Source organism: Danio rerio, chromosome 6 (assembly GCF_049306965.1).
Source record: "Danio rerio strain Tuebingen ecotype United States chromosome 6, GRCz12tu, whole genome shotgun sequence".
Lineage (NCBI taxonomy): Eukaryota > Metazoa > Chordata > Actinopteri > Cypriniformes > Danionidae > Danio > Danio rerio.
This window is the reverse complement of record NC_133181.1, coordinates 10,206,545-10,225,864: the sequence shown is the minus strand read 5'-3', so window position 1 is coordinate 10,225,864 and position 19,320 is coordinate 10,206,545. Positions and strand designations below refer to the sequence as shown.

General features: G+C 35.9%; 1 protein-coding gene across 2 annotated transcripts in view; it reads right to left on the bottom strand.

Annotated features, from left to right (window-relative positions):
- kalrnb (kalirin RhoGEF kinase b) overlaps positions 1 to 15,978 on the bottom strand; it is a 173,012-nt gene extending 157,034 nt beyond the window's left edge. The window contains exons 1-2 of one of the 2 annotated variants that reach the window (XM_068221789.2): positions 15,723 to 15,978; positions 13,048 to 13,145 (exon numbers count right to left, since the gene is read on the bottom strand). Coding sequence is in view for 1 of the 2 variants with exons in the window: in NM_001327989.1 (NP_001314918.1) it covers positions 11,044 to 11,113 (70 nt within the window). In the remaining variant the exon portion in view is untranslated. 2 annotated transcript variants of the gene reach the window in all.
- Positions 15,979 to 19,320: the final 3,342 nt, after the last annotated feature.

Below are 19,320 nucleotides of genomic sequence, written 5' to 3'. Positions count from 1 at the left end.
GCGACCCCAGATTAATAAAGCGACTAAGCCGAAAAGAAAATGAATGAATGAATGAATAATGCTGCATAATATATAAATATTTACATAAATAGGAACGGGAATGGGAACTATATTATTTTTCTACTATATCTCTGCTATTGTATTTTCTCACATCCTCGCTCTTTCAAAGCACATACACAGTGCACACACACCCAGCGCAGGTTTAAAACTTGAACTCAGGGATGTACACCACTATTCAGTCAAAGAAAAACTAATGCCATCTCACGGCAATTCATAACTTTTTGATTTAGTGGCTAATTCGTATGAACTCGTACACTCATTCCCAATGATGGTTAGGTTAGGGGTGGAGTTTGGTTTTAAAATTGAACATTTTCGTACGACTGAACTCCACTAGTCATTGAATTAGCCACTAAACTGACAAAACGTAAAATAATTTTCCTTGTGAGATCAGGTTGGAAAACAGGCTCAAAAGGATTGTCAACACTCATTTGTTACAAAATAAAATTTAAAAAATGTTAAAAAGAAGAAATGTGTTTTTTTTATTATTAATAAACAAGGTTTGTGTAATGTGTTATTTTTTGTTATATAGACAATTTTTGGTTAATTAATAATGTTCTGCAATTTTAATAAATGTAAAAGGTGAATTAAAAACATTTTAAAATCCCTATAGAATGTTTCATTGAAGTACCGATATCAATATAGACGTCTTGTAATATTTGATGTCGGATCTGAAAGAAAATAATTGGCATTAGGGCTGGGTGATATGGCAAAAAAATGCAATCTCGATAATTATAAACAATTTTGAATGATAAGAATATATATTTCGATATAAGTTGTTATTGCTTCCAGATTTAAAAGAGTACCCCAACAATGACTGACGCCACCAAAGTTAGAAAATTATTAAATGGCATAAGATATTTTTGGCCGATACATTTTCGGTGGCCGAATATCAACACACTTTTAGATTCCCATTGTTGCACATTTCTACTGTGTGATTGGCTCTTAGATCATTACAGAGTAAAAGCGTCCAGATCTTATCATTGTTATTGATGTCAATTTTATCACAATTCAATATAATATCATTTATCAACCAAGCCCTGAGTGGTATCGCCCATCCCTAATGATAGGAGTTGATTCCAAATGAAACTTAATTCCTTGACTCTACCACAGGAATAGTCCATTTGTCATCTTGGAATTAAAAGGTTTAGTCGCATTTTTAGTAAAAGTTTACTTTTCTCATATTCTTAGATATTTAAATTTTGTGAAGGGATGTGTTTTTTAAGTTGTGTACATTTTGGGATTTTTTTTTTATGAATTAATGATTTTGTTGCTATGTAGACTAAATTGTGGATTCAATTGTTGTTTAAAATCAGTCATCTATATATAAAACCCTAAGGCAGTTGTGTACACCATATTAGCAAGAAGTGAACAAATTAAAGTAAGGAATGTGCACAAAACTGTATTGTATTGTGTAACATTCATTCACATTGCCCCATATGACAAATGTAGTAATAGAATACGGTGAAAAAAAACTAATTTTTCTACATAAAGTGGAATTTAAAGGGCTTATATGATGCGATTTTATATTTTCCTTTCTCTCTTTTAAGTGTTGCAAGCTGTTTATAGATATGGTTAGATAAGAAACTCAAATACTAGAGTCTTAAACCCAAAGAGATATTTTATATGCAAGTTCTTTTGACGAGTGTTGTCACAATACTGGAATTTCTAACTTCGAATCAATACCTTGAAGAATATAGATATTTGATACCTTGCAGAACAATTTCCGCAACATTAAAAATAAGAAAATCAAGTAAAAAAAAAAAAAACTAAACCATATGATGCTTATATCAGGTACTTTTGTGCAATCTCTTTTTATTTTCTGATTTTGAAAAGTGTTAAAATCTTAAAATTACAGTTTGTGATTGCTTACACGATTGCTTGCACACTGAAACAAAACTTTACACACAAAGAGCAAAACCCAAGGCTAAAATCGCACAACTGTAAGCACATTGTCAACTTCACACTTTTTGCAAAACATTACACAAAGTGATTTGCAAATCCCTAAACACACTTGGATGCTTTTGACACAGAAACTTTTCATTGTGGAATTGCCTTGCAATATCAAAGCAAAGGCTTCCAAACGAACACACACAAGCCAATAGGTTAAACACAGTCATCAGGTGTGCAGGCACACTGGAGCAAAACTGTAGACACATCAATCAGCCTGAATCACAATAAAAAGCAATAGGTATAAACTACACTGGTCTTCAATAAATATGTTTCCATTACAGATTATATCAGTATTAGTCAGTTAGAAATGATACAAGTGTTTAAGATTGAATACAGCAGTGTGTAAATAAACCAAACAGATTTATATTGAATAAAGCGTGCGTGTTGTGTACGTTGTCAAAATTGTGTTTTGTTATATTGTTGTAAAGTTTTGAACGAAGTGTTTCAGTTTGCAAAAGAACTGATCAGTTCTGCTGTTTGTGTGTGTGGATGTGGAAATTGTGTGAAGTGTTTTGACAAAATAAGCCTTAATTTCAAAATTGTACTTAAGCAATCATAAAAAAACTGTATTATTAAATTTCCCTGCTGGTGAGTAGAGAGATTATTGGACAGTAAAGCCAGTATTGATACTAACCAAAAGCGAGATTGTATCATTTTAAATATTTCAATATTGATATATATATATGTGGATTTCTGACAACACAACTTCTAACTTATCTTTTTTTTAAAATAGCAACTTGCTAAAATTAACAACTAGGAAACAACAACACTCACTCATAATGTTCAAGGTAATGTCATCTCTAAATTTAATTTGGGCAAACACAATAACACAATATCCATTGCCTGTAAAAGGGCTATGCATTGATGGGGATGATGGTAATAGACCTTCCAGCGCCAGGCAAAGAAGAACTCTTCAATTGGATTCAAGAATGGAGAGTATGGGGGAGGTTGAGCACAGTGAAGAGTGTTCTGTAAACCAGTAACACACCAAAGCAGCCGGATGAAAACTAACATTGTCCCATATAATGATATATCTGGTCTGCTCTGGTCTCTGAACATCAGTGAGCATGTTATAAAAGGTGTTCAGGAATTTAATAATGTCTGCAGTGTTATAAGGCCTTATTTATAGTGCTTGGGCTGATTGCAAAGTGAACTAATTATCCAAAACAGTTTTCACATGTGATAGTGTGCTAGACAGTTGGCAAAATAGTATAAATCATAGCCATACATGTGTATATTTTTGCTCGGAGTGTTTTGATCATTTGGAAATTCAGTGTAAAGCAGTGAGTCGTGTTTACAGATCCACAAAAAAAGGGCTGTGCTGTGGATTGTACCTAAAATTTTGCAAAGTGTGTGTTACAAATTTGCAAACTGAGTGCAGAGCAGTGGTTGTGCTTTTAATTTTGCTAACTCAGTGAGTGGTTTTGCTATAAGAATCAATCGTTTTAAAAATTGTGCTGTAAGAATCTAGGTTAGGGTTTAAGCATTCAGAAAAAACTGTGATATAAGGGAGCTTTGTATGTCATTTAGTGTGTAATAACAACAGCAATCTTGTATTCACATTTGCGACCCTGTTTTGATGGAAAGCAAATGAAGTCCGGAGTCAGAGTAGACGATCCCAGCTCTTCATTCTCCTTCAAAGTCTTTAAAAAAAATTCTATTTGAGAGATGAACTTCACATCAAAACAATGTGATATGACCCCTAAGGTCACATCATTATCAAGTTCCAACAGATTTCCCGAGGATGAAACCTTATCTCCACTAATTTTCATACTTGTGTATTATTACACCCTCGGAAATGAAGACACACTTCAATGTTCACTTGTTCAGTGTGTGCATGCAGAGGAAGTTTTTTTTAGTTGACTGCTCACAACCTCGACAGTGTGTCTCTATAATACACATTACAAACAAAACATCTTTACTTTTAAACTAAATAATAGAACATTATGTTTTTTTTCATTACTCACAGACTAAGGTCACTTGTGTAAATATAAAGCATGGTGTGATTAGATGGATAGATTAGATGTACATTTTTCAGTAAGCTGTTAAAATAAGCACTTATTCAATTGAAGGAGAAACTGTTTGCAATTCGAATCGACATCGACATTCACAACCTATAAGCCATGACATTTTTCCAGGTCGTTTTTTTCCATTACTTTCCCTACTGTGTGTGGTCACGTGACTCCGCTCTGTTAAGGCCGATTTATACTTCTGCATCGAACATATGCGTATGGTCAAAGTCCCTTTAAGGCAAGTCATTTCACTCGGCAGCCATCTTTGAAACGCGTCTCACGCAGTATTTTATCTCAATGGGGAAACATCAAATTCTCCAAAACTGTTTGCCAAGCTTAAATTACATACTGCAGGGCTTAAAACTGTGACCATTTTGGTCGCATATGCGTCCGAAATTTAATCTATGCGACCTCATCAAAATGATGAGGTCGCATCCCTGTTTTGATTTTTTCAAAAAAATGTACTGAATTGCTCTTCCCTGCCACTATTTTGTTTAATATTAGCAGTCAATCACTCAAGGCTTTCCGCTGTCAGATGACAGGGAGCTTTTGTGACCGCAGGGAATGCAAACGGCTGAAGAGTGATAAGTTCACAGGTTTGCAAACCCCACCTAAAGTTACAAATAATGGCGCAGATGAGAGCGATCATGACAGCGATCATGACATGTGGTGAATGTTGATCCGCCGGCTGAGATCAATTGAGTTTTTTCTGAGAAGGTGCCCGAATCTCGATGTGTTGCATTTACTGCGTGTGCAGGGGCAAATGTCCGCTAAATGTAAAATCTAATACTGTACATATCATCGCCAAAGAAGCTCGCCTTTACTAAGTTTACACTGAAATTGGGGCTCATAACTAAGAGTGGTATTGTGCCGGTGGTCATCACGGGAATCCTGCTCTTCCTGCTCATAAATTTTTGCGGCTGACTCGCATGCTTTCCACAAACACAGAACAATGAAAATCAGCTCATAATGATATTGAGCATAAAGATTGAGCATTTAAAAGGGCACAAACCGAATATAAAAACAATAGTGCAAAATAAATATTTCTTACTGCAATGCTTAATTTTTGTTTGATGCAAATTATACATTTATTTTTCATATTGTAACAGACTTTTTATAGCAGATAACTTACATTCACACACATTTAAGGCAGCATCATAATGAGAAACGTAATTCATTGTTAGTATTGTCATTTTCATCATCATAAATATTCTATAATTATTAGACATTCATTTTGGAATAATTGCACACAAATATTAATGTCATCTCAGCATTAGTTAGATAGTTGATTCTGTTTTTTGTTAGTCTTGATGTTAATAATTGATGTTTAAAAATACGATAAATCCCTTAAAATACAATTTGCAATGGTGCTCATTCATTTTTAAATTTTAATGTTAATTACACTTTACCTAAATAACATAAAAAATATCTAAAATAACACACATTATGTGCATTACTATTACCAAATATGAGAAGAAACAAACTTATTTACATAAAATTAAATCATGGATGTGATTTTTAGATATTTGGGAATGTCGTATTTAGGGTTACACGATATTTGAAAAAAAATGATATTGCAATTTTTTGTTTTTCTGTGATATATAACGTGCTATGAATATATATTTACCAGATGACTTGAACAGCTCTATTTGGAACGATTTTTTTATTTTAGAGATGGTTTCGTAGGGCAGTGCATCTCCATAAAATGCAAATAACTAGAACAAATCAAAGACAATGAAATAAACAGTGCTTTATGATTTTCTCGAGTCTAACTGTATTCAGGTACAGAAATTGAAAAACCAGATGTAAATAAACAACACTGTATAGTCTTCAAATATTATAATATCTTATACACAAATTGTTTAAATTAGCTTGAAATCTTAGTCACAGGCATTAAAATGAAAACTTTTTAATGTAATAGACGTTGCACTGACTCCACAACGTTCTGAACTGTGGTTCCTGGTTCCTACTGAATATTGCAGATCCTACGACTGTTGCAGATTTGCATATATTGCGATATCCATGTTGAAACAATATATTATGCAGCCCTAGTCTTAATACCATTATTTGTAAAATATAGTATTTTTAAAATAACCTTTATCTCTGAACTTTGAATCAATGGACAGACTTTGAGAGAGAATCATGAATTGAAAAGCTGTGTGCCTCACAGTGCAAGAAACGTTTCTTTAATACCTGAATGCTTGAGGTGATAAGCTGTCACAACAATCTGTGAACATCCATTCTCTGGCAAATCTCAAGCTTTAAATGTCAAAATACTTATCAGGAACTGTGTGCATGGGCTACTTTTTTAATACTGCAAGCATAAACCAGCAGAAGTGTAATAGCCATTTAAAAGCTAAGGAATCATTACATAACAAGGACACTAAGAGATAAAAATCCTCCTCACACACGACCACACACACCCACATCCAGGCTTATGCCATCCCATGACGTTACACTTTCTAAAACTTTTTGGACTGTGATTTTTTTAGCGGCTTATATTAGGAGAGACTGGGGTTTTACCACAATATTTTGGCCATGACCTAAGCGAGAGAAACCCGCAAGCTAAGCAGCTTAAAATGAATCTAGTTATAATGCACGAGGGACCCTTCTTGGTTTTTAGGCCAACACTCTGTCAACCCCAGTTACTGTGGGCGGTGACCATATTCAATTACTCTGAAATTAATCTACTTGTTTGCCAACAGACATAAATACATAATTGTGTTTGCATTTTTAAATTTGCACTTTGTTTTGCACTTTGTTCTGCTTGTCTGTCTGTCTATCTATCTATCTATTTATCTGTCCGTCCGTCCTTCCATCCATCCGTCTGTCTATCTGCCTGTCTATCTGTCTATTCGTCCGTCCATCTATCTAGTGTCTGTTTGTCTTTCTGTCTGTCTGTCTGTCTTTCTGTCAGTCTATCTATCTGTCCGTCTGTCTGTCCATCCATCTATTGTCTGTTTGTCTATCTATCTATCTATCTGTCTGTCTGCCTATCTATCTATCTATCTATCTATCTATCTATCTATCTATCTGTATGTCTATCTATCTATCTATCTATTTATCTATCTATCTATCTATCTATCTGTCTGTATGTCTATCTATCTATCTATCCATCCATCCATCCATCCATCCATCCATCCATCCATCTATCTATCTATCTATCTATCTATCTATCTATCTATCTGTATGTCTATCTATCTATCTATCTATCTATCTATCTATCTATCTATCTATCTATCTATCTATCTATCTATCTATCTATCTGTCTGTCTGTTTATCTATATATCTATCAGTCTGTCTGTCTATCTATCTATCTATCTATCTATCTATCTATCTATCTATCTATCTATCTATCTATCTATCTATCTATCTATCTATCTATCTATCTATCTATCTATCTATCTATCTATCTATCTATCTATCTATTTATCTATCTGTCTGTCTGTCTGTCTGTCTGTCTGTCTGTCTGTCTGTCTGTGTCTGTCTGTCTGTCTATCTATCTATCTATCTATCTATCTGCCTGTCTGTCTGTCTTTCCATCTTTCCATCTGTCTGTCTATCTATTTATCTATCTATGTCTGTCTGCCTGCCATTCTATCTACCTATTGTCTGTTTATAAATAGTTTGTCCGTGTGTATCTATCATACGTCTGTCTATTGTTATCTACAGTATCTATCTGAGTCTGTCTTTTATCTGTTTGTCTATCGAATCAAGCGGACTCTTTAGAGATGTCAAGAGCTGGTTGATGTTCATAAACCAACATCCAATCTCATTCTGCTGACAAGACCCCAGTAAAGTGTCTTCAAGGACTCTGTGCATGAATGAGACACTCAGTCCACACAGTGACCGAGATCTCCCACATTGGCACAGCGGTGTCTGTCTCTGATGCCCACTCACAGAGTATGGCATCCTTGTGGACGAGAGACAACCTGACTCCCAGACGTCCAATCCTGTGGATATGATTATCCCACCCAGTGTGATCATGTTAATCCGATGATGAAACCAGAAATACAGAGGCTATTAGACAATGAATATGTTGGATAACACGGAGGAGGTGTAGGAGGGACGTGCCGGAGAATCTCATCATTGGACAAATCACATGGCGAGGACATTGAGAATCGGCCCTGTGCACACACCTCCTGCTAACCGAGATTTCAGAGGGACTGACTGGAAATAGTTGTCTTGAGGGCTTTATTTGAGTAACTAGAAGTTTTTGAGTCAAAAGTCATATTGCACAAATTTCCAACTCTGGTTTTGTATGTTGTATAATATAAAAAAAGTCCTGAATTAAAATTGTATAAACCAAGTTTTCTCTCTCAGTCTTTTAGTCTTGTCTTCTAGTACTAGCATATTTTTTAAATAAAATGCATTTACTTGACAAAATTAAATAAGAAATTTAAAATTAAGTCACAATTAAATCACTTTTAAGAGTTCACACTTAAGTAATGATTGATTATAAAGCGTGTTTGGCATACTGTCCCAAGAGAGATTACTGAGCTCATAAGACAGGTAGGTCTCGAGAATCCCCTGCTTATTTATGGCTAATGGCAAATTAGGGACTGCTATGGAGATATACTGCTGATTGAGGAGTCATCTATGGTGCTAATTTGGTTTGGTCAATTCACCTATCACAGTGGCAGAGTAGGTAATGCTGTCGCCTCACAGCAAGAAGGTTGCTGGTTCAAGCCTCGGCTGGGTCAGTTTGCATTTCTGTGTGGAGTTTGCATGTTCTCCCTGCGTTCGCGTGGGTTTCCTCCAGGTGTTCCGGTTTCCCCCACAGTCCAAAGAATGCAGTACAGGTGAATTGGGTAGGCTAAATTGTCCATAGTGTATGAGTGTGAATGAGTGTGTATGGATGTTTCCCAGAAATATGTTGCAGCTGGAAGGACATCCGCTGCGTAAAAACATGCTGGATAAGTTGGCGGTTCATTACACTGTAATTAGGATTAATAAAGGGACTAAACCGAAAAGAAAATGAATGAATCAATCAATGAATTCACCTATGTAGCATGTCTTTAGATGGTGGGAGGAAACCAGAGAACCCGGGGAAAACCCACGCAAGCATGGGGAGAACATGTAAGGACTTGACCAGTGACGTTCTAGCTATGAGGCAACAGTGCTAACCATTGGGCCGCCTTGCCACCCTATCAAGAAAAAGGGAGAAGTAGGGGTGGAAGGGGGATTCTTCAAGACGATGATAACTAAGGTAAGAAACTCTGGTTATTTATAATGAGTTAAGAATCACCCGATTGGTGGATCATGCATTAGCTAATACAGGACCAGCCGTGATCAATCATAAGCATGTGATCCTCTCGAAATTTATACATAAACTTCACTTATGGTTAAGACAAGAATAAAAATCTCCCAGTATTTCCCTACAAAGTCTTGTTTTCTCTATTAATTTGTATATATTTAAATATATTTAATATCCCATTGGAATAAGTAATTTTGATACGGATTTTATTACAAACAAGACATAAATTAAAAAATGTAGAGATTTTGCATCTCATGTTAACTCATTATTTAATGATGGCTTTTTGATTGTAATTTCACAAATACACTTAAAAATGAAAAATAAAATGCATTTATGTAATAAAAATAATGAAATGTTTATAATAAAACAATTATAATGAGAATAATACATTTAGGTTATTATTAATTCCATCTACAAATATATAACAATTTCAGAAATTTTGTACCATTCATTTGTGTTTAATTATTTTAAATACCATAAAAACTGCTAAATGTTCTCACAATACACTTCTCAAGCCTTTAAGAAGTTTATTTTGAGTACATTTAGCAGTTTTTATGCTCCTTTTAACAACATTGCTCATATAATTTATCCTGCTACAGAGTCATGCACTCACAAATGTGGGTCAATTTGGGTTAAATTAACTGTACCTTTGGCATTTATAAATATAATGAGCCGACTCTAAGAAATATTCACCAGAGAAAAGACATCTAGCCACAATATCCAATAAATACTCCACATGATGATCACGTAATGCTGTCTCTGTTCATGTCAGAATTATAAACTTAAAAAGACAGATATGCAGATATTACGCATTGACAGTGAAATATATAATACACTGTATGATGTTCACAATAAATATGGCACATAATGACATATGCAAATGACACTTGACATGCATGTGTTGAGAAAACATTGCACGCACACACCATACATCACTGCATACTCAGATATGACATACACAGATGCTTGTTCACATTCCAGCACACAGACATGGAACATGCAAAGCTGTGCATTATTGGCTTATGTTGCCGGGCAAAGCAGAAGTGGGTCAGTTTTAAGTGTCATAGTTCCTGCACTGGTGAGTGTCTGGTAAATAAAAATAAAATCACAGCTGGTGGAGGTCTTGGGGTGGGCATGAGCAGGGGCTCGTCTGGATGCAGAGGAGCCCTTCTTTGCTCTCTCATGGCCATATTAAAGAGCTTTTTCTGTGTCACATGAATGCAAAAGTAGTACAGTATTGAGACTGTCTAGTGTTTGTGTGAATCAACAGGCTCCAGGCTCTGAAACATGAATCAATGTCACGACCGACAAAAGACTGAGCCACTGCCGCGCCCGCCGCGGCGCCGCGCAGCGCGATCCCCGGCGCGTCCAGAGGTGATAGTAACGTAATTAGAGAATGTGTTGAAGGTGTGAGAAAAAGTGACAGGTGAGGTAGAATCCTATTTACAGGGGGATCCCTCCTTGCTCTTGTGCACAATAACCCAGAATCACAATGTAAGGGCGTTGAACGTGCAAAAAAGCAATGCACGCTGGCTTTTGAGGAACACGGCAGTTTTATTACACAAATGCATTGCAGACTCTACCATGTATGCGAAGGGTGTGATGCATATCACCATTAAATTATGCCATTCAGACATAATAGCACACATCTGCCAGCTTCTAATGCTGTGCACCCCAGTGCTAATGCAACCAAAGTGCACGTACAAATGGATGCACACGGGGAGTAAAATAAACTCACTAACATCCATTGTAACAAAAGCCTACCTGTTTTGAAAAACGGCTCCGTATCTGGATCGGTGGGTCCTTCCTCGGCAGCCTCGGCAGAATTCATCATTGCAGGTTATGTCTCCACTGATGACGGTTGTGAGGATGGTCAGATTTTACACCTACGGATCTTTGCAATCTATGTGTGAAGAACACTGGAGCGCGTGGCCGTCTCCATTGGTGAACGCTCGTAGTAGTGAATGGTGATGATGATGATGATGATGGTTCTGTGCTCAGCGATACTGTATCCAACGCTCCGCCGGGCGCTATTGTTTAAAGCCTACCGCCTCTGAAAGACAACTGCTGGGGGAACCCCGATAGAGAGAGCCGTAAAAAAGAAAACGCGCGTGCAAGGTTAATGCAGGTCTCGTAAAATCCCTTATTTATTCGTTGCTCCTCCACCCGTAGTATATTCCTCCATCCGTTCGATGTCTCTCGCACAAGCCAGCGGATATAATGGCAGCTCCCCTACACACTGACCGAACGAGCGAGCCGCAAATTGCCTCCCACAATGAGCGCCCACTATTACAGATGAATCAATGCAGCTAATGCAACGACTGCTGCTGCTGGAGATACAGACTGTCGTCCTAACGCGAGACAGGTTCTTTCTTGTGCTGCAGCCCGGAGAACTGGACCAATCTGTGCTCCTGATGCGCTCAAGCGCTTCTTAATAATGGGGTGTGTGTATTTTCAAGAGGCCGGAGAACCCCTACCATCACCATACGGTCCTGTTTAAGGGATGCTTACTAATTAGAATCAGTGAATCGTGGTCTGTTAGGCTGCTTTGGAACCTTTTACAAATCACAATTTCTTTGTAGACGTTTGTTTTGTCAAAATCCACTTAATTGTCCAAAACTAATATTACAAGATTATTGTTGAAAGTGTTATTGATTTAATAATAGAAATTACATTTTAGCAATATGATTTAGCTTTTTATGCATTAAGTTACCTTTCTTGCCAACTAAAAAATGTATAAATAATTAATATTATAAAATATTCAATATTCTTCATTATTAGACATTTTAATTTATCTTTTTTTTGTAATGAACTAAATCTTCTGTCTGGAATCCATAAAAGGAGCGGAATAAAGTCCAAAGATTTACCTCTTTGCTAAAAAAGTGAAAGCTTACTGTAATAACTGTCCAGCTCCAGTTCCAGGTTTTCCATTTCCCATTCTCTCTTGGCTGCTGAGAGAAAACTCTGCTCCAAGTGATTTCTTTAAAGCTGCAGTATGTAACTTGTCCTCAGAATTAAAGGTCTTCTGAGATATCCCCATATGAGCAACTTTGTCTGATGTGTTGAGTATTTTATTGTTTTAAACTGAAACAGGTCTAGGGGTCACCAAACTTGTTCTGTGCCAGTGTCCTGCAGAGTCTAGCTCCAACCCTAACCAAACACACCTGAATAAAGCTGCGGTCACACTGGACATTTCTCATCATAGACTTCCATTTATAAGCACGCGAATGTGTCAGACTGGAAACGCAAGCTCCTGCAACAAGTTTCGCAGTTTGCTGCGTTGCAAAGTTCAAGCTTGGTGAACTCTGACCTGTGAAATTGCATCATGTTACGGCGTGAGACCAACCGATGATCAAAACATGACCTTTCTGGACTAAATTTTAAATATGGAGCAATCGCTTGCTTTTTAAAATGTCTAATCATCTTGTTTAATCCTGCCCCTTTACGCAGCACCGTACAACAGAATTTCACATGCACAAACTCTAGTGTGACCGCAGCTTAAGCTAATCAAGGTCTTAATAGGTATACCTGAAACTTCCAGGCAGGTGTGTTGAGGCAAGTTGGAGTTAAACTCTGCAGGGATACTGACCCTTCAGGACTAAGATTGGTGACCCCTGGTCTAAAGCATTAGCCGAGTAACTCCTCCCCTTTAAAAGAAAATAATGAATAATGTTTCACTCATATAACAGCTTGGTTAAACAGAGCTGTTGACCCAGCAGCATCCGACAGTTCCTAACAGCTACTGTAATAATGTTGAGTTTGTCTTACCCTTACTATTGTAGGTGCATTCCAATTGATCATTAGTGGACTTCGAAGTGGACTTCACGTAGAAATCTGCCCTCTGATTCCATTCCAAAGGGAGAAAACTAGGAAAAATGGGGGCATTGATACACTACTTAGCAGGAATTAGATATTTTAGCATCACTGTATTTTGGTGTTTCTTCCCTTACATCTTAATTAATAAAAATTTTTCTAATCAACACAATCATATACTGTTTGCTGTTTTCTTGTAGCCTACATTTTGTTCACGTGAACCTTGTTACATTTAATTCAACACTTTCAGCTGCAGTGTTATGTACGGGTTGGAATGCTTCAGGTTTCAATTTATTTTCTAAAATAGCTAACTGCTAACTTTTAAGTCAGCGTCAACCGTAACTTGCTGCAGACTTTCACAAAGGTACAAAAGGTACAAAATTTGTCCCACACATGAACTCATTTGTCCTATTTTGAATGTTATGCCATCATGAACTATCAAAATAACCCATCGAAAAAGGTTTTAAGATCAGAGTTCATCAGATCAATCAGAGTTAGACACAAGAAAAGTTTCACTGTTTGATGTCAAATAGAGAAAACATTTTACAACTAACTTTTATTCTAAATATTGGACCTTATTTTTGAAAAACAAAAGACCAAAAAAAGGTGAGAAGCACGAAAAGCGCCCCGTTTAAATTTACATTCAGTACTACTTTGGCTATTTTTAATTTAATTTAAAAGGCTATGTTTTTAATTTAAAACTTTAAGAGATTCCTATTTTTTTATCCAATGATATATAAATTTGGATTTTAAAAATAAGTCTGTTTTCATATTTCTTTAGTACATAAAAAAGCGTGACCATCTGACAAGCTAATCCAGCAAAAAGTGCTTAAATTGAATTATTTAATTAAATAGAAATTAAGGCGAATAACGGCAAAAAAGTGCACTTTTTGAGAAAAAAAGAACCACCCCTTTCACCAGACTGGCTACAGGCCTGGTACAAGGTGGGGTTTTATTTTTGCACTCCTCCTCTCATCTGTCACTTGCAGCAAACTAAAGGTTGGAGAGGCGTGGCTAAGTAATATTTTATCAAACCCATCAAAATGATGTCATCACAGATTGACCGGCATTCCAGAGCCGAAGTAAAATGGCAGATTTTGATGAAACATTTTCAAGACTTTTTTTCACCATTAGATTAATTGCATTATGTTTATTTATGCTTACTTACAGCATCTTAATGTGAATTTTGTAGTACTGGGTTGCTGGGTTGTTGTAACCTAATGGGCAGGCCCGGATTAAGAACTCAGGGGCCCCTGGGCACATTGTCTTGTAAGGCCCCCTACCTGGCCGCACCCCTAGAGTTGAATTTAAAAAATAAGAATAATATAATAATTTTTAAATAAAATGAATCTATAATTTGTTGCCCACATATTTAAATAAATGATATAGTACATATGTATTTATAGTCTACAAAGATTTAACTTATTTTTCAAAGCATTGAATAAAAATACTAATAAAACTATATATATATATATATATATATATATATATATATATATATATATATATATATATATATATATATATAAATTTTTTCTTCTTTTTTAAGGGTATTTTAATGTATTGCTTTTACAAACTTATAAAGCATATTTTTGCCATGGCATATAACGCAAAATGCTTCTCCAATCCAGTTCTATGAATCTGAGTCTTTCATAATACAAACACTGATTTACTGCCTCTCTCCTCCTCTCCTCTAGTTTTTGCAGAGAGGGAGGCACCTATAAGGCTAAACATTATTAAATACCCACGAGACACTTGTGACTTTATATCACATTTGCATTATTTAAAAAAAAATGTTTCCTTCCTGTTAAAAATAAATATATTTCCAATCTGATATTTAATGGGGAGAAAAAAAAGTAGAACGAGTTCAGCTGATGGTGGATTCGAACCGAGTTGTTGATCAATCGTGTCAAAAGTTGAGGCTGAGCGCCTTACAAGGTGCACCACTGCGGCTATGATGTTACACAGCTCTTTACTCTTCCTGTGTCTATCAATCAAGCATCGATGGGCGTAAACCCTGAATAGCTTATTACAACTACATGCGCTATTTTCAATTAGCCTATAAAGACACTCCGAAATTGTCTTTTTTTCTCTCCCCCTCGCAGGGGCCCCTAGTGCGCACGGGCCCCTGGGCCTGTGCCCATAAGGCCAATTGGTTAATCCGGCCCTGCTAATGGGACAAACCCAACAATTGGGTTAAAAGGTGAGAAAATGTACCTGAGGTTGTTGTTTTTTGACCCAAGGTTAGCTTACGACAACCAAGCATTTTTTTTAAAGTGTGTTTACAACTAGGGGCAGCAGACTTACTGATTTGGGGGCCCTAAGCAATTTGAGGTATGGAACCCTAGCATTTTTGAAAAGTAATCTACAAATTAGGTTATTTATATATAAAACGTATTTTAATTATTTAAAGTATATTTATATATTTTAATATTTAAAGGGAACCTATCTTCTTAATGTAATGTTAAAAGCAATACATTTACCAATTAAAAAATAAGTTAACTTACTTAAGTTAAATTTAACATTTGTTTGTCTTATCATGAGTCACTGGTGGTGAGTCTTCAATAACAGCTTTTCTTGCACAACTTCAGATCTGTCAGGTTGATTCCTTCTGCAGAATAGCCATGTACCTGCTAAACTTGTCATGATGTCCATCAACAGACGTAAGTTATAGCTCCTGCTACAACGTTTTACCGCCAGGCCAGAAACAGCTTTATTAACCGTCAAACTTAAAACAATTAACGTTCGTAAGTCTAACTTAAATGAATAAATAAATAATAACTCTTGGGTATAAGTAAAAAAACACAAAACTAAGGTGAAAATAAAAACTAGGGGGGAAACTGCTAACAGCTAGCTCCCTTAGCGACACAAACAATGAAATGTCCCGCCTGGCTACCTCAGCCAATCAAATAAGAGGATCGGATTCAGAACTCATATTTTAAAATCCTTAGTATTTTTATAGTAATATACAGAATATTTACGATGTTAAATTCACAGTTTAATACCAGAAGAAATAACTCTAGCTGTATAAATGTAGTTTAGTTTGGTTAAAATGCACAAGCAGCATTGCTGTCAATCACCACACCCCCTTGAATGAGAATGAGAATGTTTATTTAAAAATCAAAAGTATGCTTGAACGTGGACACAATTGTGTTGTTTCTGGAAGTTAAATAGCCCTGTCGACTCTAACCAGGAAATTTAGTCTTCCTGTGATTCAGATGTTTCACTGGGTGAAATCAACATCTGCGAAAACAAACGTCGACATGCTGAATGATTGTATTATCACAGTGTGCCTAGCAGATTTTTAAGATTATGGTAAATCATTCACGCGCATAACTTAAATTCTGTGCATGATAAATATTATTTTCTTAAAGGGTCTGGGCAACCTGATGGAAATTGTGTCAGAAAGATTGTGAAATGCCGCCATCTTGAGGAAAAGTGGTTTGAAAGAGGCCTCAGATTGTGGCATTAAAAGGTTCAACTAAAATTTAAATGTACTAGTCTCCCTCAGTTGTTATGAGATTATTTTCTCTGCTGTGCACAAAAGAAGATATTTTAAAGAAAGCTAAACCTAACCATCAACTTTCATAGGAAAAATAAATACTATGGAAGTCCATGTGGTTGCAGGTTTTCAGCTTTCTTGAAAATATCTTCTTTTGTGCTCAAGAGAGATAAAAATAACCCAAACAGGTTTGGAACGAGTAAAGGGTGAGTAAATAATGACAGAATTTTTGGTTTCTGTTAATAAAATTAGCCATCTTATTTTAAATCATGTTTATACAAAATTACTGCCATTTCTATAACCATTTACTAGTGTAGCAAAACCACAGGTAATTTGTGGTTATTATTTAATATAAAAAACATATATGTTAGGTTTTACTTTTATGATAATTGATGATGATGATGATAATTATTTATTAATTATTTACATGAGTTTTTGATCATTTTTTTCATTCTGTATAAAACTAAATTAAGCAAATATAACTAAATTAAACTGAATTAAGCAAAAGCAGAGTATTTTAGTACTGAAATCATTTGTCTTGATCATAGTACTTGAACTCTCAGATTATTTATCTGTATTATCTTCTGTATAGCACAAAGGACTAATCAACATCGCTCCAAAAATCCATCAGAGCAGAAGTGGGCAACGCTGAACAACTTACCTTCAGTTTATGTAGATTTATTCAATGTGCTGAGATGGCGAAATGAAGTCAACATTCATTCATAAGCAAAAAAATTTTATTCTTGAGATCATGTTAGAAGGAATGAAATCTTCTTCATTCACAACAAGTGAAATGAATAATACTCTGACGCTTATTGTCCAAGTATTCAGCTCACTGATTTAGATAAACCCTCTGCTTGCCATACTGGATTTGTGAATCTTGCACCTGAAATTTCAAGAAGAGTGCTTCTGCACAACTGGGAGGCTGCAGTATCACCTTAGGTCCCCTTATTATGTGGCCTTACCCCACACGGCCCACCAAACCCAACCACAAATCAGGAACAACAGGGAAATGTGGCAGGTCCTAGAAATGTGACCCTATAAATGAGTTTCAGACTCTCTGGTTGTGCAGGAACATATACTATTTATATTTTCTAACCACGTTTTTTCTGTGCATGACAGATAATTAAGTTCTAGATTACAATTAGCTGCTGCCTGAGAGGGAGTGCATAAACAACAGTGACGAAATTGGTGTAGAAATGATTTTCACTCAAAAATGGCTGGTAAATTTGACAGTAGTAAGAAACAGCAATCTAACATTCAATTTCAAAAAACAGTCCATGGACCAAAACAGACTTTTCTGAAAAACTGTATGGTGCATAGAATAACAGAATTTATCAATTAAATTAGACTAGTGCAGTGTTTCTCAACCATGACCACCAGCTCTGCTCATTTTCCATGTCTCCTTAACCAAACACACCTAATTCAGATCATCAGCCCATTAGCCGAGACTAAAAGACCTGTTTTCTCAGAGATGGGTTGCGGCTTGAAGGGCATCTGCTGCATAAAAACTAGCTGGATAAGTTGGCGGTTCATTCCGCTGTGGTGACCCTGGATTAATAAAGGGACTAAGCCGAAAAGAAAATGAATGAATGAATGTTACAGAAATAGTAAAACATGCTTTTACAGATGTAAGCTAGGCATAGATAATAGATTCTAAACAGAAAATGTACCACATAATGACTAAAATATGATTATGAAGGTTTTTTGGTCACCTTTTCCTTTTGAAAACCTCTATTATTTGGTCCATCACAGATTATAGGATTTTAAGGGTGTCTGATTACATCAGCTGCAGTAAATTGTGTTTGGGATGTGCATTTAATGGGATAACCAGAGGAAGAGAACAGGCGGAAACCTCATCTACCCGTTACAAAGGAGGTAATAATCATCCCAGTCAAAGATAGCATTCAAGGGTTTCCACTTTCTTGTTGTGTCAGAGGACTGGATGTAAGGTGTTCAGAATACATTGTGGTCAGCAGTGTGGATAAACATATAGTAGACTTGCACTTATGCTGATTGGACTAATTATAATTTTAATTATGACACATTTGCTATTGACAAAAATGCTTACCGTAAATTAATTTTTGTTTTCATTTGCATTTCTGCAGAACTTAAAATATATTAATAAATCATTTTTGCAATGACAGACTACTCCCAGTAAAATGTCATTTGGTTTATTAATAGTTTACACCCCCCAAAATGTCAGTAAAATTTAGAACAACATTCATTTATTGGCTTGGCACAGTCCCAAAATACTATCATCTTAATTATTTAATTAATAGGCTATTTATACTTCGCCACTATGCTTCAAACTATCAGGTTTTACTCATTTCTCAGCAAAACGTTTGTAATAATTGAAAATATAATATAATGTATTATAATTGTTTATTTTGTTTTTTGCATGGTAGGCTATGTTGTTCCATTAATACATAAATACACTCACCGGCTACTTTATTAGGAACTTCTGTCCTGCTTATTAACGCTCATTTCTTTTCAGCCAATCGCATCACAGCAACTTAATACATTTAGGTGTGTAGACATGGTCAAGACAATCTGCTGCAGTTCAAACTGAGCATCAGAATGGAGAAAGAAAGGTGATTTAAGTAACTTTGAAAGTGGCATGGTTGTTGGTGCCAGACTGGCTGGTCTGAGTATTTCAGAAACTGATTATGTACTGGGATTTTCATGCACAGCCATCTCTATGGTTTACAGAGAGTGGTCCAAAA